Source organism: Embiotoca jacksoni, unplaced genomic scaffold (genome assembly GCF_022577435.1).
Source record: "Embiotoca jacksoni isolate LCO1_2020_lvr unplaced genomic scaffold, fEmbJac1.0.p SCAF_7, whole genome shotgun sequence".
Taxonomy (NCBI): Eukaryota; Metazoa; Chordata; class Actinopteri; family Embiotocidae; genus Embiotoca; species Embiotoca jacksoni.
In genome coordinates, this window is record NW_027185425.1 from 8,443,278 (window position 1) to 8,467,871 (window position 24,594).

The 24,594-nt window shown below is 41.9% G+C and overlaps 2 protein-coding genes across 2 annotated transcripts; both read left to right on the forward strand.

Annotated features, from left to right (window-relative positions):
- Positions 1 to 747: 747 nt before the first annotated feature.
- LOC138214927 (zinc finger protein 385D-like) lies at positions 748 to 13,884 on the forward strand. Its single transcript, XM_069176788.1, has 8 exons — positions 748 to 912; positions 2,637 to 2,752; positions 7,759 to 7,866; positions 8,470 to 8,638; positions 9,866 to 10,114; positions 10,200 to 10,381; positions 11,756 to 11,857; positions 12,236 to 13,884. Exons 1-8 carry the CDS (start codon positions 765 to 767, stop codon positions 12,476 to 12,478), a joined length of 1,317 nt encoding a protein of 438 aa, XP_069032889.1. The 5' UTR covers positions 748 to 764; the 3' UTR covers positions 12,479 to 13,884.
- A 4,225-nt stretch (positions 13,885 to 18,109) lies between these two features.
- Positions 18,110 to 24,491, forward strand: sgo1 (shugoshin 1). Its single transcript, XM_069176322.1, has 10 exons — positions 18,110 to 18,200; positions 18,403 to 18,559; positions 18,758 to 18,969; positions 19,131 to 19,183; positions 21,274 to 21,338; positions 21,736 to 22,602; positions 22,718 to 22,849; positions 23,081 to 23,239; positions 23,506 to 23,695; positions 23,788 to 24,491. Exons 2-10 carry the CDS (start codon positions 18,415 to 18,417, stop codon positions 23,933 to 23,935), a joined length of 1,971 nt encoding a protein of 656 aa, XP_069032423.1. The 5' UTR covers positions 18,110 to 18,200; positions 18,403 to 18,414; the 3' UTR covers positions 23,936 to 24,491.
- The last annotated feature ends 103 nt before the right edge of the window (positions 24,492 to 24,594 follow it).

Consider the following 24,594-nt stretch of genomic DNA (forward strand, 5'->3'; position numbering starts at 1 on the left):
TAAACCTCCCTGCAGTTGTAGGTTGTGGGAAAACACATGTTGTTTTCCACTTCCACTTTGACAAGGAGGGGAAACATGTTTGGGCTTGAGGACGAAGAAAGTTGAGCCGAGGTCACCAAATGATACGCTACATGTTAACCCTCTGGGTGTGTGCGGTCAGAAAGCGTTCTCCTTAAAGCTGAGTGATTGCATGCATATCTGTGAATAAAGTATGTGGCAGCCCGTCATGTTTTTGGCTGGACTGTGTGTTACTGTACCGTTTCCTGTGCATGCAGTGAAAGCTCCAGGATGCATCTAAAAATACAGTGGGCCCGAGAGGAAGAGGAGCGAAGATGGGAAACCAGCTACATCAGCAACACAGAGCTCCTTCCTGAAGACAGACGCCTTGGGGGAAGCCTTAAAAACAAGGTGAAGGACCCCGCTTTCTTTCAATGGTGCAGGTTTATTTTTGATAAAAGCTGCAGTTATGAGTTACTATGATTAAAATGATATGCCATCTCCTACCTACACTGACTTTCTCACTGTATCAAATCCAAAAATGCCCGTTTAGTCTTGTCTGTGCTGGCATTTGAAACCCAGGGTGGTATTGCACAATCATTAAGGTAATTTCTGCCCTACTGAATTAAAACCAGATTTCGGGGAGATGTAGATCAGGGCAGATTTGTACACGACTGGTGAAGAGATGAGGAGGAGGAAGAAGAGGAGGAGGAGGAGGAGGAGGAGGAGGAGGGGTGGCGGGTAGTTAAGAGGAGGAGGGAATCCAGATGGGAAGGAGCAGCATCGGCGCCGCAGGAGAGAGAAAAACCGACAAGAGTGGAGGAGAAGACGCGAAGCCTCCTCTGCCCGGAGATGAGAGACACTTTTATCAGACACTGAACCGTCGGATTTCACTCGGTGCCGCCATGTATTTCGGTACGTAAACGGGGCGCGATGCCTTTCATCTCAGAAGAGTTTCTTTTCACTGATGCATAACGCGGTGGAGTCACTTGTTGCTCTGTTGTAAAGGATGTGAGCTTTGTGAAGTCAAGTCACCTGCACAACAGACGGAGGCAGGTACAATGCCGTTATTTAAACCTATAGATTATGGATGATCTATGAGTTAATAAGACAAATCAAGAGTATGCAGGTCTTGTTTCTTCAAGACCGAGAGTGTTGATGTTGAAATGCAACAGCAGTCACGAGAAAGAAAATGTAGCCTACTTTGCGGTGCTCGTAGCCTGCTGTTGAATAGTCGACCTATTTCTGACGGGATTGACAGGTCATTTAACGCGTGTGTGTCTATTCTACAATTCTCATCTCGTCCACGAGTTTGCAGTATCTCGTAAGTTCTTCAAAGTAATTTATCCTAAAATCAGAGTCTCTGTTCTCGCTCTCTCTCTCTCTCGCTCTCTCTCTCTCTCTCTCTCTCACGCACGCACGCACACACACACACACACACACACACACAAGACTTCAGCTTGTTGAAGGCAATCAGCGTAATGGCAGAGCGCCGGATGGGTGTGTTGTGATTTCGATTATGATGATTACACATGCGTGCTGGTCCTGAATCAAACTGTAATCAAGCTCAGAGAACATGCAAACTGTGGCGAACAAGGCTCCACAATCAGGCCTCTGCAACACAAACAAGACGCTTAACACACCGTGCGGCGAGTGACGGCTCTCGCGCACAGGTGTGTGCCAGATTGCGGTGGTTTCGTAGTTCGAGCCTTTTTCGTGTTTCGTGAAATGACTTTGAAATGACTTATTTAAGTAAGTCTTTATAAAGCAAAAATGCCAAAAGCTCGTGGGGAATTTTTTTTTTTTTTTTTTTTTAAATCCACTTTCTTTAAAAATAAAATGCAGTTATCAGTTGTGGGAGAAGTATGCAGAGCCTTAACTTAGTTTAGTTTATGCACAGGAGTGATACAAGTACAGTCTAACACAAATAATTCCTGTATAAGTAGCGTTTCATTATGTAGTGTAACAATGAATCATGTATTTGATCACCATATGTAGCCTACCTAAAATCTTAAACTGCAAACTCTATTTTACACTTAAATACACCAGAGGAAGTGAAATACTGTAAACAAGTCACACCTCTGCTGTCATGCAAGTTCCTAATTGGATGTCACTGGATGAGTGGGTGCCTTTGTATGAGATAAAGTTATGTTTGATCTGACGGAACTTATTTCAATAACTTTTAGTATGAATGAGTGACAGAAAACCACTCAGATCAACTTGCGTCTCATTTTTTCCAGGTTTTCTGATGGGCTACAAAATGTTAATTTATGACAGCAAATTTATTTATTTTTAGGGGACAGCGCTCATTATTCAACTTTGCCATTTAACAATATTAATATAGATGTGACTGGGTTTGCTCAACAGCTAATTTGCATCCGTAAAACAAACTGATAAATGGACAAAATGGTCACACGTCAAGGTGCAATGAAGATAAGAGAGGGAAAAAAATCGAAACAATGCAATCAGACAAGATTTTGAGCATAAATACTTGAGCACAAAATGTCTTCATCTTTCTGGTCCACTAACTTTTATCGTCATCATCATCATCATCATGATCTAAAAGGAGCTACCTCATCTCCTCTGAGTCATTACTCCATATGTTTACCTCTGCCTGTCTCCTCCCTGCTGTCTCTCAGGTAACGTCTGTCACAGCGCTCTGCCTCCGCTGGCTCGTGCCACGCTGGGCAGGACTCAGCCCTCCCCCGACCCGAAAACCCTCCTCCCCTTCCACCTGCTGCCTGCATTCACTGACGTGAGTACTGTCTGTCATCGGTGCCGTCACGGCAACCGCGCTGTCAAGAACTGTACTCCTATTTATCAAAACCCAAATTGTTCACTTTATCTCACACCGGTTTTTGCTCCCAGCGGAGGAGTTAATTTCATGGAATAGTATGCCTGCATGGAGTTAAATCTTCAATCTACAGATGTACGAGCACACTGCCTACACCTTTCCAAATATATCACTTCTGATGCAGAGAGCTGTGACATTTTCCCACAACCTGGGGGGTGGAGCTGAATCCTTGGTGTTCCTCACGTAAAGCTTTTCTTAGAGCTGTCTGCCCTGGTGTTTGTGAAGGGTGAAGGGGGTGGGGGGAGAGAGAGAACTGAAGCTGGCCAAGTCCAAGCCCCCGAGGAGAGTTGATGTGTCAGGCCGGGCTGTGGGCTGACGTACGGTTTGCACAGGAATCATGTTATATGTCTTAATATAATCCTGGCTTTATAATGCATGAAATCATTCCTCCGGCCTGAATTAGTGCAGGGGAGGTAATGTCTCTAGTGGTAGTGTGTGCATCTGTTTCGAGTCAACAAAACATGATGTGTTTTTGTGTCCTCACACATACAGAAGCTAGACTTGGAATGAAGAAATAGGCCAAAAGCCTCTTATAAGCCCATTGTTGAGTCAGACCAAATACCCACTTTGAAGACAAATTGACAATTTTCCTTTTTGTTTTTACTTTCATCATTTCTAAACTGTGATATGCTGCTTGATGCTTCGAAGAGAGATGCAGTGAGACAAATTAAGGGTTTGAGTGCTGCGTGTATGTCTGCATTTTGCGGCCTGTCAGCTTGCAGTATACTTATTTATTTTTTTTGCATGTGTGTGTGGGCTGTATGTGTGTGTGTGTTTGTGTAAGCCTCCTTCTCTTTGTCAAATAGCCCATCTGCCACCTGAGGAGCAATCAGACCTTGGACTGGGTCTCAGCTCCCTTACCTTCCATTTCACCCCGCTCCCCTCTTCTCTCCTGCTGTCTCACCCACCACTTCCACTTTCTGTGCTACTCTTGCTCCATTGCCCCCTTTCACTTCAGCTCTCTTCATATGTATTTTCCACTTTGTCTCCTACTGTCATCTTTCCCATCCGTCCTTCCTCTCATAGCCTTTTTTTTTTTTCTTGCTTTCAGAGTTTTCGGCTCCTCTCCACTCCACCACTCTTTCCACCGATCCGCCTTTCTTTCTCTTTTTTATTTACTCGAAATAATCCAACTATTACCACTATCGTCAAGGATTTTTTTTTTAAATCAAAATGTTGGCATGTTTCAGCTTTTCATGGCTTTGTCGTCCTGGATGACCTTAACGTGGACTAAAAAACTCACATCACCCTCTCTCTGCTGAGTCACATCCTTTCCCACCTTTCTATAACTGCCATCTCTCTCCCCTCTTTAATTTTATTCCATCTTCAAAACCACTGTAGCCACTGGATTATTGTCAGACCTGTGAAAAGTCCCTGAACTTTATACTGTTTGGTACTCGGTGGGTGTAATTTTGGAGATTTACAATGAAGCTGAAAAAGGAGCTCCTGATTGCTGAATGCCTGAAACATAACTCAGTAGGCACTTTGAAAACCACCTCTGCCATGTCTCGAGACAATGAGGCTGCAATTGACTGCTGATTTATTGATCTTGATTAATTAATTTTGACTCTTGAGATTTCACTAAATAGTGACGCAGTCCAAACCCCCCAAATATTCAGTTTTCTGCCATAAATGACAAGGAAACGCAGTAGATATAGCCACTGAAATAAAACAATTGTCTGTTAAGTGACTCATCGATTTAAGCAACAATGTTTCAGCTTTATTGTGTTGTGGCATCCCTGAGATCAGATGTTCCTTGGTTACTTTTCAGTTGTTTTTTTTCATCTCAATATCGTTTGGACAGCTTCTGAAAAAAAAAAGATACAGAAAGAAAAATAAAATGTTGTCTCAAGGATATTTTGTAAGGGAATGTTCTCCATCCGCTGAATTGGATCTGTGGGTGTGAAGTAAGTGGGCACACAGCTGAACTCTGGCTGCCTCGAACGTGTGTCTTTATGTGTGGGTTTTTGTGTGTGTTTATGTGTGTCTGCCTTCTCTTGTGACTGGAGATACAATGTGCGTTGGCATCCATAAAGTCCTGCACAGGAGTTTGTTTGGTGCCCACATGTGCGTTGTCATGGTTACAGGGTTGCACATTTGTGTGGATGTTTGTCGTGAGTCAGGGATCCAGCTCGTCAGACTTCACTAATTTGGCTTTTAGTTTGACACAGCTTTTTGTGTTTTCTTTTTTTTTTAAATGGGAACAAGAATGTGACATTGTTTCCAAGAAAACAATAACTTAAATGACAAAGGACCGAAAGCAGCAGCTCATTCATCATAACTGACTCCTTATAGGCTCCAGACATCAGGTGTTCATTCGCAGCATTCACACTGCAATACAGTAAAAATCCAAGGGCATTCATCGTTATAAATGTTGAAGCTCTTGACTGTGATCCAGGTAAAAGTCTGCTTTTCTTCACTCAACCATATGTTACAGCCATAACTCACCATGTGCAGCTGAGCATGTGTGACAGCTCTGTGCACTTCTGGAGAGAAGGAGCTTTTTATAACTGATGACGTGTCATGTCTTTATTTACTGTATAATCCACTGAATGTGCTGTTTTTATTGATTTTAATGAGGGCAGGGCATAGAGGCAGATTTGTTTCAGCAGGTATCTGTGCGTAGAGACAAAAGAAATCATTAGAAGGGAACGCTGACTTCACCACGGGTGCTCGTTCACCGCAGAGTGCCGAGTGGGAGTGGAGGGTAAAAGTGTGAATCAATGGGGAGGCAGGAAGGTGACTTTGATCAGGCGTGGAGACGGAGGGTGAGGCAGAGAGTTCAAAGGTAAGCAGATGGAGGGTTGAAGTGAGGAATGGAGGGTCAGACGGTGATACGGGAGCCTCGGGGCTGAAGAGGGAGGAGTGAAGGAGGCAAGTTAAATTGTTCCCTCTCATTTAAAGAGGCATAAAAGTCATGTTTTCATAAATGTTTTAACATAATGTCTTTATTGAGGTGTTAGATTAAACACTTCCATGATGTTTTTCTTAAATTCTATACGACTTCATGGTTTGTATTTTTCACTTGATACACAATGGAACTTGTTTTTATATGGGTTTATTTGACTTCCATATACACAAACAGCTGCAGGGAAACAAAGAGATAAGAGACCAGTGACTGCACAGATGCATTCCAGTGCAGCTGCCTAGAGTGATGATCAAAGAAACTGAGAAAACACGCACGCACGCACGCACGCACGCACGCACACACACACGCACATTCATAGATTCTGCATTTTTGACGTTTGAAGATCGTGGGATTCAGTGTTTGCCCTAAAGAAACATGCAAGTGCTATATGTTCCCATGGGCTTATAGAACTAGCTGGCTGATCCATTACAATGCATACATTTTCACGTTACCGCCAGCTAGATTTCCATAAAGCCTCCTTGCTTTTGGCTGCTTATATGGCCCCCTACATTTCATCTCAGGTAATAGGTTTGTTTTGCTCCACAAAGGGCAGTTGGGTTTTATTACACTGGATATATTTGCTCATTACAGTTTCCAGTCATGTCCAGAGGTGCACAGCCTTGTGTGGTTAGACACACACACACACACACACACACACACACACACACACACACACACACACACACACACACACACACACACACACACACACACACACACACACACACACAAACACACACACACACACATGCATACACACACATCTATGTCAAAGCAATGGGAGAAGTTTACTACCTGTTTCTTACATTCATAAAAAAAAGCCAGTCTGGGGAAGAAAGGTCTGTAACTTAAAGTCAAAGTCAACTTTTTTGTCAATTCACCACATGTACAAGACATACAGAGATATCGAAATATTGTTTCTCACAGTCCCATGGTGTGCAAAAATAAAATAAAAAGATAAAACAAGAAAAGTATAAATATGTAACAAATATGTAATAATCAATAATCAGTTCATTTTCACAAACTCTACTCAACACATTTTAAACTAACTGTTTTCTAACTGTTTGAATGGAAAGACCATCCGCACGGTCAGTGTCATGGAGTCTTCCTGGAATAGTTGTGGGCAAGGAAACACACCCTTGCAGGTTTTAACAGTGGCTGTAAAAACTTTGTAGTTGGTGTGTTATGGATAACAGAAGCTGTGGTCAATATGACTTCATGGTGGTCCATATGGACTCCAATAATGACATGCAGGAAAAAGTATTAGAGCATCTTTACACGATTTCGAAATGACTTCTGCTGTATGACTTACAACTTCTCTGCAGCCTCAGGCCAGCTGGATAAAAACAGGAGGCTTTAACCAGTGAACAAAGAATAGTTGTGAACTTGACAGACTACTGAGATGGAGGCTTGGTATATTTTGTTCACAATATAAGAGTATTTGGAACATATCAAGCACAATGGTGGGCAGAGGAGACGTGGGTATGCTGCAGAGTGGTTTGACAGCTTTTATGTAAACATTTTGATGCTTGTCATTGTGAGAATAAATGAATCTGCTATGAATCTGAGCCATGCTCTCCGTTCTGCCTGATCAAACAAACGACATGTTCAGACAGACACTTTCCTGGCGTATGGGTTACGAGGTTTTCGTAGGTGGAGTGTCCCTTTAAATCTATTGGCATTATTAAGGCCTAACCTCTCTGCAGCAGAGAGCATGCCATTTACGCACTTTGTTTGCTATTGTCTTGTCAATAGTGATGTGTGTGTGTGTACAGTGTGTGTTACATGTGATTGAGTACCAAACCACTCCGCCACTCAGCTCTCTTCTAACTCCCACCGCTAACCTGAGATGTTATACATTTCTGTGTCTCGAAAGGCGCATGTTCGCTTGCTGACAGCGTGTCATTTACACCTTAGGTGTTCGCTTTCACAACCTAACTCTGCTTTGTCTTTTACTGTCCGAAACCAGTCACGGCATTGCACTTCTGCTTTGTTGCAGATGGATCACATCCATAAAGCTCTGATTGGCCCAAGCTTCGGACAAACCTCACCCCTGAAGAGGAAGCCCAGTTCCTGCGGAGTCTGTCGACTGAGGTTCAACTCTGAGGTGGGTGTTGTCGTGTGGGAAAATCACACTTTGAATTGTTTTTCTTCCACGATGCTTTCGTTTTTCACACACACACCCTTACATGACAGTTGAGCGGCAGAGGAGACCTGCCTTTGTATTTGGCCGTCTTTCTGGTTCTGACAGGGTAGAGTTGTCTAATAACTGGGTGAAATGTAACCACATCTAATATTTATAACATTTTTAATTATAAGTATAAAAGAGTGATTCATAGGACAGCTCCATTATAGCTGGAACTGCCCTCCAGTGCCACCAATTTCTGAATCATTGTCAGAAAAAACACATGCAAAACAGAAAGAACATTTAAATGTAAAATAAAGATTTACATGTGCAACTGATGTAAATAAAGATTTACATGTGCAACTGATGTAAATAAGAATTTACGTGTGGATTATAACATACTTTGGTTTACTTTTTGCCTGATGTCTGTATAGTAAATAATCAATGAGAATGATAGCATCCTCTAAAAATTTGTGCTGGTGCTACATTTTTATTTACATTCAAGTCATGAATTCTAGAAAAACAAAAACAGTGTGAGTTTTACAGAACTTGTTCGTACTTTTTTGTTCGCCGTCGGGCCCACAGGCGCAGGCTTCGTCCCATTATAGTGGCACGAAGCACACGAAAAGGCTGAAAGCTCTGGACGCCCCCGATTCAAAGATCAGGACCTCTGAACCAGTCGCCAAGGAAACAGCATCTCAAATCCTCTCGTCACCCTGCTCACTGCCCTCCAGCTCTGACACAACATCAGGAGGTGTGTATCTCTGCAGGCACACATGCTTCCCCTGCGCATGCATGTGTGCGTGTGTGTGTGCATGTGTGTGTGTATGTGTGTGTGTGTGTATATGAGTGTGTGCGTGCGGGTCTGGATATGAAATGCATGATAGCCTCAGATATATGTATGTACGGCTCAAACCCTCTTTTTTCCCAGTCATGCCTTTAACTCTTTGATGTGATAAACCCTCCTGCTGCTTTGGGTTGCACAGTGATGAGATTAAAGGAGCATTATCCTCTGCTCCTTCTTCATGTCTACATTTTCTGACCTCATTCAGTGCCCTCCTGAGATCAAAAGCACACTGAAAATGCTTTGAATATGAGCTGTGGGTAGCTGTACAGTGTGTGTGTGTGTGTGTGTGTGTGTGTGTGTGTGTGTGTGTGTGTGTGTGTGTGTGTGTGTGTGTGTGTGTGTGTTTGTGTGTGTTTGTGCGTTTGATGTAGCGCCTACAGCGAATGTGTGTCTGGAGGCATTTCAGCATCAGTGTGGAGGGGTGTCAAAGCACCGACTGCTCTGCAACATGTGTGTACATACAGTATATTTGTGCCAATGCTGATGTGCTACTTTTCCATGCATGTGGGCGTTAGAAATAATAATAATACATTTCTGCACTGCTAACAAAAAAAAAAGAAAAAAAGAATTAAGCTTGACATCACCGACGTGAGTCAGTAATAGTTTGTGAGAGAGGACGAGTGAATGATCATTTTGTTTAGAGTTAGTTTCAGGAAAGTGCATGAGATGGCAGGAGGGCTCTCTGAAAATTACTTCAGTGAGAGAGTGGGGAATCAGTGGCAACAAACAGACACCCACTCAGCTTGGCAGAGCTAATCATTGTTATTAGCAAAGAACAAATCCTTAAATCAGCGTTTGCTTTTCCAGGAGCGAGTCAGTCTCACAAAAGATAAGAGCCAAATCATCTCTGTACAAAACTGTCCATTTAAGTGCTGGGAGGCATCTCTCAGGGGAAATCATTGATTATTAGTGCAATTCGAGGGGTTGATAGAACTCAGAATCACCTGTAGCGTTCTGAGTTTTTATCTTTCTCTCTGAAAAAAGTCATGAAACTGATGCTTCTGTAGCTGTAACAGTCAGGAATTTCAGAGAAGGGAAAATGTTCACGTTTTTCCCCCTATTATGTGACTTTCTCAGCACCCATGTCTCCTTATTAATGTCATCTCTTTTTACTTCATTCTGCCTTAATTTTAGAACCCTCATTCCCAAACCCTACCTCAGAGACGGCACCATCGACCAGTGGCCCCACTGAAACTGTGAAAGCACCTTCTGACCCCTCCCTGTCACCCGGCCTGATGACAACAGAGAAAGAGACACAAAAAGATGGAGAGTCAGAGGCTCCAGAGGAGGAGACGGAGGAAGAGAAAGCTATACGGCTTCTTTACTGCTCGCTCTGTAAGGTGGCTGTTAACTCAGCCTCCCAGCTCCAGGCCCACAACAGTGGTGAGGAACAGTCACTGCTGCAGTCACACTTAGATTACATGTACTGTGTTTTATTCTCTGCTAACGTGACTTTATATCTGCTCAGGCACGAAGCACAAGACAATGCTCGAGGCCAGAAGTGGCGATGGAGCCATCAAGTCCTTCCCGAGGTTGGGGGTCAAAGCCAAGATGGCTGCGCCGTCCGAGTTGTCCACCGGACTCCAGAACAAAACTTTCCGCTGTGAGGTCTGCGATGTGCACGTCAACTCCGAGACTCAGCTCAAACAGGTGAGTGGTGGAATATGACCGATAAATTTAAAAAGAAAATTGACGGCTGGTCAACAACACAGACACATTTCACACTTTGTAACAAAGGCCGATACAGTGCCAATCTCTCAAATTCTGTGAGTTTACGCTAAGTTTTGGTATCATGTGATGTCAGATGCAGATCTCCAAATCTGAGACATAAATATGAGTTCTTCTGGCTGACCAGTGACTCACCAGAAAGTTTGTTAAGTCTGAAATTCCACATTGACATACGTGGATTAGTGCAATGACATCTTTATGTTTTTTGTGTGACTCAGAACCTAAAACTTTTTTATGTGTCACGAAAGATGTTTTATTGATGTTAAATGTACTATTACCTCTTAAAAGGCAGTTTTAATGGCCTTCTTGAACAGAAAATGCTTTGTTTGTTGCTTGAAGTATAATTGAAGTTCATTTTGAGTGAGATTTCTCATTATATAATTTTGCTTTACAGTAAAATGTCCTTTCTGTTGTTCTTTATTTTAGGAACTTTTATTTGCAGCATATTTTATTTAAAGAATAAATAAAATAAAAACATTTTTTGTTTCTTTGTATTGTTATTATTTTATTCAGAAATGTATCTTCCTGTCTAACAAATATTTCACCACCGCAGTACAGTACTCTTCGAGAATTGTTTTGTGTATTTTTTGGTTAGAGTCAAATTGATGTGTGCACTTGCAGATGCATGACACAGTCAGCAACACCCACTGACACCAACTATAGTTGCCAGATTTGCCATTCACACAGTTCAGCAAGTTAACAGCATCATCACTTCATCCATCATGCATTACAGACAAGAAATTCAGGATCATGCATATTTTATTCCAAATCGCAGTGCGAAAATCTCACACCTGTCGCTGCAGGTGAATTAAAATCACAGATCCCTCCAGTTAATGAGCACAAAGCTACTAAGCCTCTTCTATTTCAGCGAGCTTTTGAATATGATGTTAGCGTCTCTGTTCGTGATATGAATGCATTGCCCTGGTCTCCATATCTGACTGTATAAAAGTTAACTTTGGCCAGGTGCTCATGAATATTGAGCAGTTCGTCGCTGATTGTGTGCCACACTGGCCGAAGCCATCTGTTTGTGCTTGTCAATCAAATCAAAAAGATTTCCAAACCCGCCCCCCATGAATATTTTGAATCTCAAAGTCAAAGCCAACGAAATATAATCGCACTGCCTGAATCGTCAAACTAAGAACTTTGATTAAGCTTCCTTTAATTTCCTCTTCACAGATTATTCAAATTTCTGGGCAAAGAAAGTCGTTGCTTTATATCTTTGTCCGTGCTATCTTTATGCTTCTGCCTGGGTTTATTTTTCTTTGTGTTTCTATGTGTGTCTCTCCTTCGCTCCAGCACATCAGCAGCCGGAGACACAAAGACAGAGCGGCAGGTAAACCGGGCAAGCCGAAATTCAGCCCCTACACTCCCCCCCAGCGTCCCCAGAGTTTCCATGCAGTGAGTACTCTGCTGTTGCTTGATTTACTTTCACCCTTCATCATTGCGTTTGTGTACACGAGTTGATTCTCAAGGGCCTTTTCCAGGAAACTTCACTCCCTTCTGCCAGTGAGACAAATTGTCAGTGATACAGGCTGAGGAATATTTTCAGCGTTTTACTCCTAAAATGGTGTGAGTCGGCAAAAAGGCAGATTACGTTAGAAAGAAGAGTGGATCATTAATAAGACTGGCAATAAATGGGACTGCTTGGATCTCTGTTTGCAAGGCACCAACTTCTGTTAACTCATTATTCTCTGGTTTCCTTCTTAAACTGCTCTGTTTCCTTATAAGAAAATAAAAGCCTTGATAGCCGTTTCTTTGTCTGTGTTTCATCCCCAGATTAGGCTGACTCTACGAAAGAACCAGGAACTGACCAAACCTCTGGCCTCGTGTCTCCTCCAGCGTCAGCTCTCTGTTGCGGCCGCTGCTGCCATGGCATCGTTGCCCCCCTTCCCTCTCCGGCCCGCCACAAACTCGAGCCCCGCTCTGTTTCACAGTCAGCCGCTCCACCAAGCGCTGCTTCATCCGGCCCCTGGACCCATCTGCTCAACACACACATCGGTTCTGTTTTCCCCGTACTGACGCCGGCGATGTCTCACTCAGCTCTGAAACACGGCTAAATGCAGACCCGAGACCTGAACAAAGATGTGATATAAGACAGTGCTCCTTGCGCTCCACATACCAATAGATAACAGCGTTACAGACCAGGACTGAGGACTGTCTGCTGGGGTTGAACCCATATGACAGGTTAACTGAGGGAAGTACAAAGCAGCAAATGAGCGAAAACAGAGTCATTTCAGATGTGAGAGAGATTGTGTGACTGTGTACGTTTGCATGCACAGATGCAGCCATCATAGAAGTGCAACATTTTGCAGCATTTTGCTTTAAAATTTAAGGCGCTCCTTATCTGTATAACATTCAAGAAAGTCCCTTCTAAAATGGACTTTACAGTTTATTTTAGTTTAAATATAAGAGAGGCAGAATGGGGACTTCTCTGATGACTATAACTGTGTGTTTGTATGTGCAGATATGCAGATATGAATGCCACTCAGAGCATGCTTGATTATTATTTTCCAATAAAGAATTGCTGTAGATACTCAAACTGATTGCAGAAGGCTGTTATTTATCTTTCTGCAGCTAAATGCATCCTCATGGGGTCATTAACGAAAATGACTTCAAAACCAATTTTATGTTTTAAAATGTGCAGTTTATTAGATACATGAGTACAATATCTTATCAATGTAATATGTTTTCTTATGTGGTTGTCGGATGGAAATTTGTTCCACATACTTATTTAATCAGAGAATATGCTGGAAGAAAACATTTATCTTTGTCTTTTTCCCTCCTTGTGTACGTGTCCATCTGGGCTGCCAGAAATGTAGACGCATCAAGATGCAATCAGACATTCACCTCCTCCCAAACCCATAAATCTCTGTATTCCGGCTCTGACTTAAACCTTATTTATCCCTCTTTGCTACTTAGCAGCACGTAAAAATAATTGTTCCTTGGTCTGTGTTCAGGTATTTCCTTGAAAAGCTCAAATGGAAAGGACACGTCCATCGCTGGGAGACTTTGAAGGCCCAGTCCCCACGTACCCTCCAGCTTAATTCTCCGAGATAAATCAAAGCAGGAATGTTCTGTCTGATGTTATTGTCTGTCTTTTGATGAGGTTTACTACTCTGCAGCCCCGAGCAATGTGGTCAATTTGGTGCACTTTTGTTTTAAAGGAAGGTCATTTTAAAGAGCTCAGAGGTATGAAGAAAGTGTGTGCTGCTCCTTTAGTACAAGCACTGACCTGACAAAATGTGTGTGTGTGTAACTGCTGATGACCGTCCATGCTTATCTAAATGGTGGTTTTCTCAGAGGTCGGAGTCGGTTTAGAGACTGCGTGATTACTGCTTTTTCAACTTTTGATGACCCCTCTGACATGTTTTAATCTTGCGTCAGTCAGCTGACACCAAACTGGATTAAACAGCTTGATATTTCTACTTCTGTGTCCCGCAGCCACGCCAAAGTAAATAACTCCACTGGCCAATTCAGAGAATTATCAACCAATCAATCACTGCCTCCGGATTCTCCCAGTTGTCACAGCAGTCATTATTATTATCATTATTAATTGTCTAGGGGTCATGATTGTGAACATCTGTGTGTGGGATGCTCAGTTCTCCACAGGCTGTCAGAATTCAGACCTCCAGTGGCCCCTTAACTCCCTCACTCACTCGCTGGCCTGCCTTCACTGCCTTTTCTCCTGCACCTTTTGTCATCTTTCTTTGGTTATCTCACAATACCTTCATGGCTACCTTCTCCACCAGCTTTCTGTCTTTCGCGCACATGCACACATAAACACATGTCAGCAATACAAAAAAGTCTGACTTGGCATCCAGGGAATTTTTTATTCTCTGCTACCTGGAGGGACTACAAAGGTACAACACAGAGCTGCATATGCCATGTGAGGGCAGCTTTGCTCGCTGCTCACAAAGAAAAAGACTATAATTAGCTTTTGGCAGGAGGAGGCACCATTTTGACTTCTGCACATTGCACTTCAAATCATAAAACAAAGGTGGTCATACTGAGACGATATGACTAACAGAAAAGAAGGGTGGAAACAAGAATTTAATGAAAGAAATGGAAAATAATACTTAAAAAAAACAACAGCAATACTTTCTTTACGAGGTGCTTTTTTTTTTATTAAAGTCTGCATTTAAATAAGTGCAGTATTAGGACGAATGAAAATGTGTCCTGAAACCACATCAAGTTAGCTGAAAGGATAAAGGAATGTTTTGGGAAATACACTTTTTTCGATTTACTTTGTCGCTAGTCTGTATGCTAATATGAAGCTGGTGTTGATGGCCTTGTTTTACCACCAAGACTGGAAACATGGGGGAAACAAGTAGCTTGGCTCTGTTCAACGATAACCGAAAAATCGGGCCCCTTTCACCTTTAAAGCTTGAAGTGTGAAACTGAAAATTCACCGTTTTGTGAAGGGTTATCATGTATATATCTGTTTGTGTTCATTAGTGAACCGTTAATATAGCATGTATTTACAGAGATCTGACCCAAAAAAATAATTTACCTATGTTTCCTTAAAGAAACATTACAACAGATCCACTCGCAGACCTCATTGTATTTGACCAGGTGTTTAACAGCAACCCCTGCCAATTCAACCTGGTCAAAATGTTATACTTCTAAATGTTGGCGCTCTTACACCACAAGACCTGTGCAGCTGCTCTATGGGAGCAGACAGTGTTTCTCTTGCTCTAGTGGGCACAAAAAAAGTGAGTAGGCAGAGGGGAGCTGTGGCAGTCAGGGTAAGTGCACTTCCTCTGCAACACAGGGAGCAAAAAGTTGAAAGTTCAGACACAGTCGTCAGTTCCACTTCTTGCCTAAGTAGTATTTGTTGCACTTGCAGCACCAGACAGGATTCTTTAAGTCCTTGTGAGGCTTTCCGGTCCTGCGGAGGCAGTGCAGCGGTATGGCATGGAGCAACAAATCAGTAAACAGAGGGGAGGTTGGCTGTGAAGTAAATGGCTCAGCAGGGTGTTCAAGAGCAGGCTGTAAGCATAATGGCCAAGCAGCAACCCACAGAGAACTGATTGTGTGTCTGGGGCTCAGTGCTGCTGCTATCTGGGTTCAAAGGGATGTGATGGTTAAAGGAGGGCTCCTTCAGTTATGTTAGCAATGCAGTCAGACTCAGAGAAGGAAAATAATAGAATCCTTCTGCAATATTATAATGCATACTGTACATACTATTTCTAACAAAAATAGAAGGAATATAAGATGATCTGAGAAGATATTTTTCCTGGAGTTTTTTCCATTATCCCTGACCTATTTTGCAGATGTGATTTTATGTCCTTCTACTTGTAATGTAAACTAAACAAAAATACACCCATATTAAGAATGTATGTGGCCATGCACCTACTCATCTGCCCTGCAGTTTCCAATCAATGCTATAATCTGATTTTCTGAGCTGTTTCTGTCTGGGAGTTTTGTTTTGGAGTTGATTACACAAGCTGTGTTATGATTTAATTACCATAAATTGTGAGTATGGCACTATATGCACATTTTCCATATTAAAAAGGAGGGCTGTGTGTTTTTGGCCCCAGTAGAGGCGAGCGTACAGATTAGAGTTAATACTTTTCATCTGGTAGAAAGGCAGATGATCAGTTCATTGGACAGTCAAGCTGTCTGGACAGGGATGTATCAGCTGCAGGTCTGTGAGGACAGAGATGAATTCATGATCTCTTAATAGTGATATCATTGCATCACATCAGTGGCTAAACAGAGGTGTGCTGCTACTATTATACTAAATAAGGCAATGCATTCCTATGTGCTGATGTTTATAATCATCTCGTCTTTTTATTTTCATTGCGCCCTCATTTCTCAGGTTCCCCAGCGCTCACTCTATTTTTTATTTTAATCAGTCCCCCCTATCCTTTTTCTCTACCTGATAATAAGTTTCTCCTCAGGCAACTGACATATGGACAGTAAGGGGTGGCATAAAATGACTCTGATGGATTTGTCCATTAAATCAAGCTGAGCTAGAACTTGTCCTTCTGGCTGTCTATCTGACTTTATGTGTTTCTCTCCCTCCTTCTCTGTCTTTTTATTTTGCTCTTTACCACACACACACACACACACACACACACACACACACACACACACACACACACACACACACACACACACACACACAAGGCACCGCTCAGTATTTCCCTGCTGTGAGGGAACAGCTTTAACATTTGCTTACTTTTAGTAAGAATAATACACCTTTTAAGCAAACAGGAGTGATGTTATTATTCAAACAGTGAGTCATTACAGGTTTGTATGGTTCACTTTGTAACAGAGCACGCATACCCACACTTTAAGGCCAGTTTCAGCCACCTAACCCATACTAAAAAGGCACACCTGTTACAATTTTTTAAAATTTATTTTAGCAACAGTTAATGTGGCTTTTTAATCTGTAATAAAACTTTTATTTATTTTGTTCATATTAAGCTTAACTGCGATATCTCATGCAAGCAATGTGGAAATAATCCCTGAGAACATACAAAGCACCAAATATTTGGAAGAAAAGTCAATGAAATCAAAAGCTGCTTAACTCCAGGGTCTTGCCTAAAAGTTGCTACAGTCCTGTTTCACAGGCCCCCGGGTGAAGTCATTTGTGGGCGACAATGACAACACCCAAGCTTTGCCCAAACCCTTTCTGTAGCCTAAATATGCCATTCAGCTGGTTGGCATGGACACTCTCTTGGATCCTCACTGACAGAAGGACCAAATGTATGTTATGAGCTGCAGTGGCACGCAGGAGAGGTGCGAGTTTCTTCCCCGTGCCCTGCCAAGCCAGACATGCCCTGTTTGACTTTGACTTGGCAAAGTAAATGAGACTATGACTGGCTATGTAATACTAACTAATCCCATATTTAAGGAACATTTGTTGAGCAAAACCTGAGAAGGGTAGGAATGGATACTTATGAATGCAGAGTGAAGTTAAGAAGGACAGTTGCATGCATGCAGGTAGGCGCATGTGTGCAGATACGAGTGTGGACATTGGAGTAGAGTGTCAAAAGACTTTCTAGCTCAATTTAAATTTTCCATTCATCTAATAATTGACTGTCTTTCTGAGCTACTGTGTAATCTCAGTTTGAACAAACCACAAAACTTTCAGAAAAACCTCAAGGAATATGACTCAAACACTGCCGTCAGAAGGGTTTCAGATTAATATTGTTATCAGCTCCATCCACATGCAGTGGAGCACTTTCTAGAGCTCTGCTCCAGCTTTTATCTTCAGCAGTCAATTATAAATTCTCATTTCGGAGGTGCTGAATGGACCTGCCCCTTGATGAGTCTTAATCTAATTTCCTTTTTTGAAGAAGTTTACCATGCCTCCATTTTTTTTTCAGAGGTGCAGTCTCAACTTTGTTTGTTTCCAATTGACGGACAGGAAAATAAGGAAAAGGGACGGATTCAAACGCCCAAGAATTATAATTCGATAACTGCAGTGTGTCGGGGTCTACTGTTTTGTCTCATAGGATGTGCAAGATGAACAATGAGCACCAAACAGATTGCACCCTCTCGGTTAGGAAATGCGGTTTCCATTCAGCTATACATCAGCGCCATCTACCGAACAGTTAATTCTCTTAGAGGAAATGACGTTCTCTCACGTGTCAACCAATCAGCAGTCGCGGCTCTCAATTCGAACGTCAGCCCTCAGTGGACGGACGAGTTGCGTTAAAATGGATTATTTTGGTGCCTAATTTAAAGACATAACATCCAAACCAAATTGCCTGTCGAGAAACACATCCTGGTAGGTTTCATTTTTACGTTGTTTTTTTTTTTTTAAATACACGGTGTTGACTGCAGTTACTGAAAGTTGCCCTTTGTTAACGTTAACGTTTACTAGCGTGCTGACTTTAGCTTGTTAGCTCGAACCTTAGCTTCGTCGTTAGTTTTGCAAAGATGCATCTTCTCGAGCACATGGATAACACACTGCACATTGTGCTGAACAGAGATCCGGAGCCATGGTGAAAGAACGGGTCCAGAAGAAGTCCTTCCAGCAGAGTCTGGAGGACATCAAGGAGAAGATGAAGGAAAAGAGGAATAAACGGCTGGCCAGTGCTTCAGCTCCCAGCAAGGGACGGTCCAGGATAATAAACAAAAGCAGTGGTAAGGAAAATAAAGCCTGTCTTCCACAGTTACTATCACCGTTTGATTTGCATTTAGAACTTTTTCACATCAAGTTTTATTTATAATCTACATGTAAGGGGGTATTAGTAATCGGTAAATAGTACCACGATGGATGCAGAAGTGTATGGATTGGTAATATTCAGATGGATTTAGCCCTTTTATGTTTTTCCTCCACAGGGGTGAACAATTCCACACACACCATCCTTACGGGCGTTCAGCAGAACAACAAGATGCTGGCTGTGGCTCTGCAAGCTGAAAAGGAGAAAGTGAGGCAGGCCAATTCAGTGATCCTGCAGCTGAAAAGGGAGCAACAGGCCCTGTTTCTTCACTTGCTGCTGCTCAAGAGGAAGCTGAAAGAGCAGGAGGCTCTGGCAGCCAGTGCTTCACAGGTACACTCTGGAGACCTGTCGGCTCTTCTTATCCACGTCAAATGTTTCTTCAATTAGAGAATTTAAGTCACCCAGATAACTTGGTAAACAATGGAAATCATTTTCAAATTCTGCATGCCCTCCTACAGGAAAATATTTAATTTATTTGTTTGCTCATCTAGACTGAACCTACAAACATCCTCGTTGAACCTCAACATCATCTGGATCCAGCAAGGTAAGAGCTTTTATTTTTTATTTTTTTTATTTTCTTTAATTTAGAGTCTCTGCCAGCTAACATATAAACCACTCCTGCATCTTAAATAACCTCAGCTAAGAAGTTTTTTGCAAGCTTTAACACAAGCGCGGTGTTGTCTTCTCATGCTGATGTTGCTGGTCTGATCCACTCTTTTATCACACGTTGCTATGCAATCTTTGATAAAAATTACCCCTGGAAAAATTGGATTGATTTATTTTATTTTTTTTGGTGTGTTTGGCGTAAATGTCAGAGGATAGAGCGACTGTGGAAATTCACCGAAGCTTATGTTCATCATCTCTATTACAAAGACCTTATTAATGAGTATAACAACAGGTTAAACAACAGGTTAAATCAGGTTAAAGATGCACAGGCTTCTTATTTTGCAAATCCAATCACCTCCATTAAATGCAACCCTGAAATCCTGATTGATACCATTAGCAACATTGCCTGCTCTTGCACCCCCTGATGTGCCTGTTTTCTCAAACATGGATTGCAGTCATTTTATATCTTTTGTGGATAAAATCAATTATGTCAGGGCTGGGATTATTCCCTCTTCTACTACGCCTCCTGCCTATTAAACTCGACTTTCAATTCTATATTGTTTCTCTGCTATTCTCGTGCAAGACCTTTTTTTATTTGGTCGGCATCATGCATCTTTCCTCGTGCCCTGCGGCTTTCTTTCCAACGTTCATGATTTTAAATATACTTTAGTCTAATGGTCCATGACTGGTCACTATTATAATAAAACTCCCTGCAATCTAGTTGTGTCCCATCTTATTTTAAACATCCAGTTGTTCAGCCCTCTCTGAAAACACGTAACCTTCATCCATCCCTTCCCAGAAACCACAGCCCTTTATCTAAGCAGCCTTCTATTAAAAAAAAATTATAGACAAAGTTGTTAGAAAATAGATAATGCAAAAGTTCAGACAAATTCCAATCAGTTTTTGTCAAAAGTGTTCCACTGAAACAGCTCCCTGCACAGTCACCGAAGACATAATGATTGCTTCTGATGTAGGTGAATGCTCTGTTTTCATGCCGCTGGATCTTGCTGCTGAATTTGATACTGTCGATCATGACAGAAAGGCTTCGGCAGTGGGTTGATGTCTCTGGGAGTTTTTCTGTGTCATTAAATATCCAAGTGGGCTTCTCTATATTGTGGTGCACCCCAGGCTTCTGTCTTGGGTCCTACATTATTTGCATTGTATATGCCACCCTTACCTCAGGTCATATTAATAGAAAATTTAAAAGTAATTTCTATCACTGTTATGCTGATGACATTCAACTGAATGTCTCCTTCAAAAATAGTACTGACAAAATGGTATATTTCCACAATATTTAAGGACTAGATAGCTATCAACTTTCTTCTTAGGTTCTTAGTGTTGCTTCACACAGTATGCTTAGTGTCTGAAGGTCATCACCATCATTACAGTCTTATCTTTGAAATCTTGATGTCAGAATTGCTTAGGCAATGTATTTCGATCAACTGCAAAATCTTTGTCTTGTACATGTTTCTTTCAGTCAAGAAAAATTGAAAACTCAGGTGTGTTGTATCTCAACTCGAGTTAGAGATGATCATCCACGTTTTAATCAGGGCTGGACTGCTGCAATTCCCTTTTCACCAGCTTCAGCAAATTAAACCTCGACCGTCTGCAAATGATCCGAATGCAGCTGCCAAGCTTTTAACTAGATCCAGAAAACAACTCGTATTAAAACCATTTTATCTTCTTTACATGGGATTTCCATCACGTTCAGGATTCAGTTTAAGGTCCTCACATATAGAGCCCTTTCCGAACCAAGTGCTGTCTAATATTGTTAACTTTTGTGTGCTTTTATGGTCTTCTGTTGCTTTTGTTTTTATTGTGCTCTTTTATTGTTTTTTTTATTACTAATGTTTTCTGTTTTGATCCACTTTTATTCTTGAAAAGCGCTTTGTTGCATTTGCTCTGTGAAAGTGCTATAATAAAAAATATACTAACTTCCTTTTTAAAATCATAAATTCATCACATAAAAATGTGTTACAACCTTCTTGCTGAGTTGATTCTCGGGATTTGTTGCTTCTCAATGTGCAGAAGAAAGCGGACCAGCCAGAAACTCGATGAGCCTATTTTGTGCGAAGCCTCGCCAACCTGTGCAGGTATACATACACATAATCTGGTATTCCAAGTCAATATTGGGTATTACATACACAATTTTATTTTGTAATGTAAATATATCCTGTTTACACAGCTAAGAATCAGCATGAATAAAAGTAACATTTGGTGATTCAGGTTGATTTTGTTTGTTAATTTAGGGAGTAACTGATTAGCATTCTTTCCAGGTCGTAAGTTGTTTTTCCATTAAGGAATGATTCATAACCAATTTTAAATATAGTTGTTTTTCAGACTCTAGCCTGTCCTTCAGATCTTTACATTATTCCATCACAGCCGTTGTGTACAGTTTGAAGTATTTTGATACACTTTTGCATTTATCCTAATCCTGAAATTAAGTTATTGTAGTTTATAATGTTTATTTTTTTGTCTATTTCTTCATAGACCCTCCCCCCTCCAAAAGGAATGGACAACTTCAATGTGACAGACAGGTTACCCTGCCATCCACAGTGGGTGTGAGGCGTCGGCGCACAGACAGAGGGAGCAGGAGGAGGTCTGGGCGAGTGCAAGAACAGAAGTTGTTAAGTAAGGGAGACCCAATCGCCGGCTTTGGGGCTTTGATACCAAGTCCTATTCACAGTGACGGTACAAATCCGAATCAAATGCAACAAGAAGCAGAACCAGAGATAGTAGACCCCACTGACACTGAGGAGTTCCAGTACTCAACTCCTGAACCTGCCCCGCCCAAAAAAAGTCAGCAGCAGCCCGGCAGGAAACAAGCCCAGCAGCAGCCCAGCTCCAATCCAGAACAGGCTTCACGGAAACCTGAGAGAGGCCGCAAACCAGAGCGTGCCCCATTGAAGAAACCATGGGAGAACCCCAAATCAAGAGCCCGCTCAAAGAGTCGGGACAGGTCAGCCACACGGGCCAAAACAGCACCTCCACCACAGGGCAATAAGCTCAACACCTCACTGGGATTTAATGATACATTTGACTTTGACTGCGAAGAGGCAGTCCACGTCACACCGTTCAGGGCCAAGGCAGAGGACAATCAGCCGGCCACAGACATTTGTGAAGAGACTACACAAAAAGATAAGGGCCAAACTAAAGGTTCACCTGTGGTGTCCAAACAGAGTGACTCCAGCTCGTCATCACCATCTTCTGAGTCAGAGGACAGCCTTTATGTCCCTCGGAAGACCAGACGGAGACAAACCTCTCCTGACAAAATCAAGGTCATCACCACTCGTAGAGGTCGGCCCTCTAAGGTAGTCAAGCAGAAAGAAAACGTCCCTCCAAAACAAGAGATATCCGGTGAGCATTCAGAATATCACTGTCATCTTCAGTTTTATATTTAATTTGTTGATATTCTCTCTATTTTTCTTGGCTATGAATAACAGTTTCTTTGATTATTTTTTTTATTTTGTAGTCTTGAGAGATGAACAGTCAAGTCCCAAGGCTGTAGAGTCTGAAAAGGGAAAGGGTCATCCCCATCAGTCACCTGATTCTAGTTTCTTGAACAGCCCCGACCCTCTAAGGTTGGAACAGGAAAATCATCATGGTCAGTACTTGCTTAGTAACTGTGGAACAGGTTTTAATGCCACTAGCAAGGCTGTTAAAGGAACAGTGTTTCGCATCATATCTGTGAATATTTATGCACTATTTAATATTAATATTTGATAAGCAGCTCCAGACAAGGTAACAAATTTAGCCTCATCTCTTTTGTATATCAGTATCCATGATACAGTGTCCATCCCTGTAAAATTTAAATGGTCTCCCCTTGCTCTTCCAGATCCTCTTGGGGAGGACTGTTTGCCTCCTGTCAGCCCTTTGGTTGAAGCCGAGATGATGAGAATAGACAGCGTCCTGTCTAATTTTGGAGATTCCTCCTGTGAAGCTCCGCCTCTTTTACCCCACCAAACGCCACAGAGGATCAAAACATGCAAGAAACGTGAGTCATTTTTTGATTCTGTCCAAAACTGCATGTTAGAATGAAATATCACTGTCACTGTGATGTATTAATTCGCTGACAAAAGCCTTTTGTCACCAGCATCATCGAGCACAATGGGTTGTGCAGATCACATTTTCATTGCATTATCACGTGTCTTTAATGCTGTCTGTGTTCTAGCTGTCCACTGGTGTATGCACAGGAATACACTCATCTCCTGTTTCCTTCTTTCTTTCTTGTGGATCACACCTTGCTTCACGTTTCTGCAGGTGGGCTTGGTTTAAGGACAGCAGGGCGGGGCTTGAGTTTGTGTGATGTGACCAATCTATCCCCCGCAGCCTATCGCAAGTTCTACGTCGGCGGCTCACGCCCTTCTGATCCCCAATGCTCCACCCCAGTTCCTGCGCGCAAGCGGCGCAGCAGCATGACGGTCAACTATAAGGAGCCATCACTAAACGCGTGGGTTTACATACTAATGCCGCTCTCGCTGTATATGGTTCACTGTTTTTTTACTGTAAGAATTGTTAATAATTCTATTCACACCTCGACAGGAAACTGCGGCGTGGAGACAAGTTCACAGACTTGCAATTCCTCCACTCTCCTATTTTCAAGCAAAAGTCGGTTCAGAAATCGAGGATTTCAATGAGCAACCAGCAGCCGTTGGAGGTGTACAACGAGTCTTTTGTTGGGTGTCGCTGAAAGCTGCCACCTTTTTTTTTTTTTGCCCTGTCTGAACTCTGTGTTGGCTGGCATTGGCAGCTCTGAAGTTATTTCTTAGTTGGACAGGTGATCTTATTTGTCACTCTAAAGCTTGTGTTTCTTTGTTACGAAGAGAATGTGATCACTTTTAGATTTGTTTTAATGAGTTTCTTCTCTTCATATTTTGTAAAGCTCTACTCTCATCCACATCTCCTATGTCTTAGTAAATATACTAATGACTGTTTCCTGAAGACTACTAGATTCGTTACTTTTAAATGTCATCTTAAATTTTCAATGTATTTTATTATGCGATCCTGAATATGAGTACATATTTGCATTTAGTAAATTCTGATTTATATGCGTCCTGTTTGTTCTCCCGTATGGCGACAACAAAGTAGTCTTCATTTACTCAGCTGCTTTAATGTTTTACTCTTAACTGTGAAGCACTTTGTACTGTTTTGAAAAGTGCTATGAAAACAAAGAACACATCAAAGATTAGTTCAATATCAGTTGGTGTCAGGGTATAAACTTCAGTTTTACATTGTTGCTAATAAACTTTGGCCAATGCAAGTAATAATATACCATGATTTCAATTTACAATGGCTTAGCGGTTCCCTTTATTGAACCTGAATAGCACCAAAGCGGCACACAAGGTGTGT

Excerpts from the sequence above, each read along its gene's own strand:
- LOC138214927 (XM_069176788.1), top strand. The coding sequence starts at position 765 with ATGGGAAGGAGCAGCATCGGCGCCGCAGGAGAGAGAAAAACCGACAAG. Across the intron at positions 913-2,636 it reads CGGTGCCGCCATGTATTTCG|GTAACGTCTGTCACAGCGCT; the intron begins GTACGTAAACGG and ends GCTGTCTCTCAG. Across the intron at positions 11,858-12,235 it reads GTCCCCAGAGTTTCCATGCA|ATTAGGCTGACTCTACGAAA; the intron begins GTGAGTACTCTG and ends TTTCATCCCCAG.
- sgo1 (XM_069176322.1), top strand. The coding sequence starts at position 18,415 with ATGGTGAAAGAACGGGTCCAGAAGAAGTCCTTCCAGCAGAGTCTGGAG. Across the intron at positions 22,850-23,080 it reads GGAACAGGAAAATCATCATG|ATCCTCTTGGGGAGGACTGT; the intron begins GTCAGTACTTGC and ends TTGCTCTTCCAG. Across the intron at positions 23,696-23,787 it reads AAGGAGCCATCACTAAACGC|GAAACTGCGGCGTGGAGACA; the intron begins GTGGGTTTACAT and ends ACACCTCGACAG.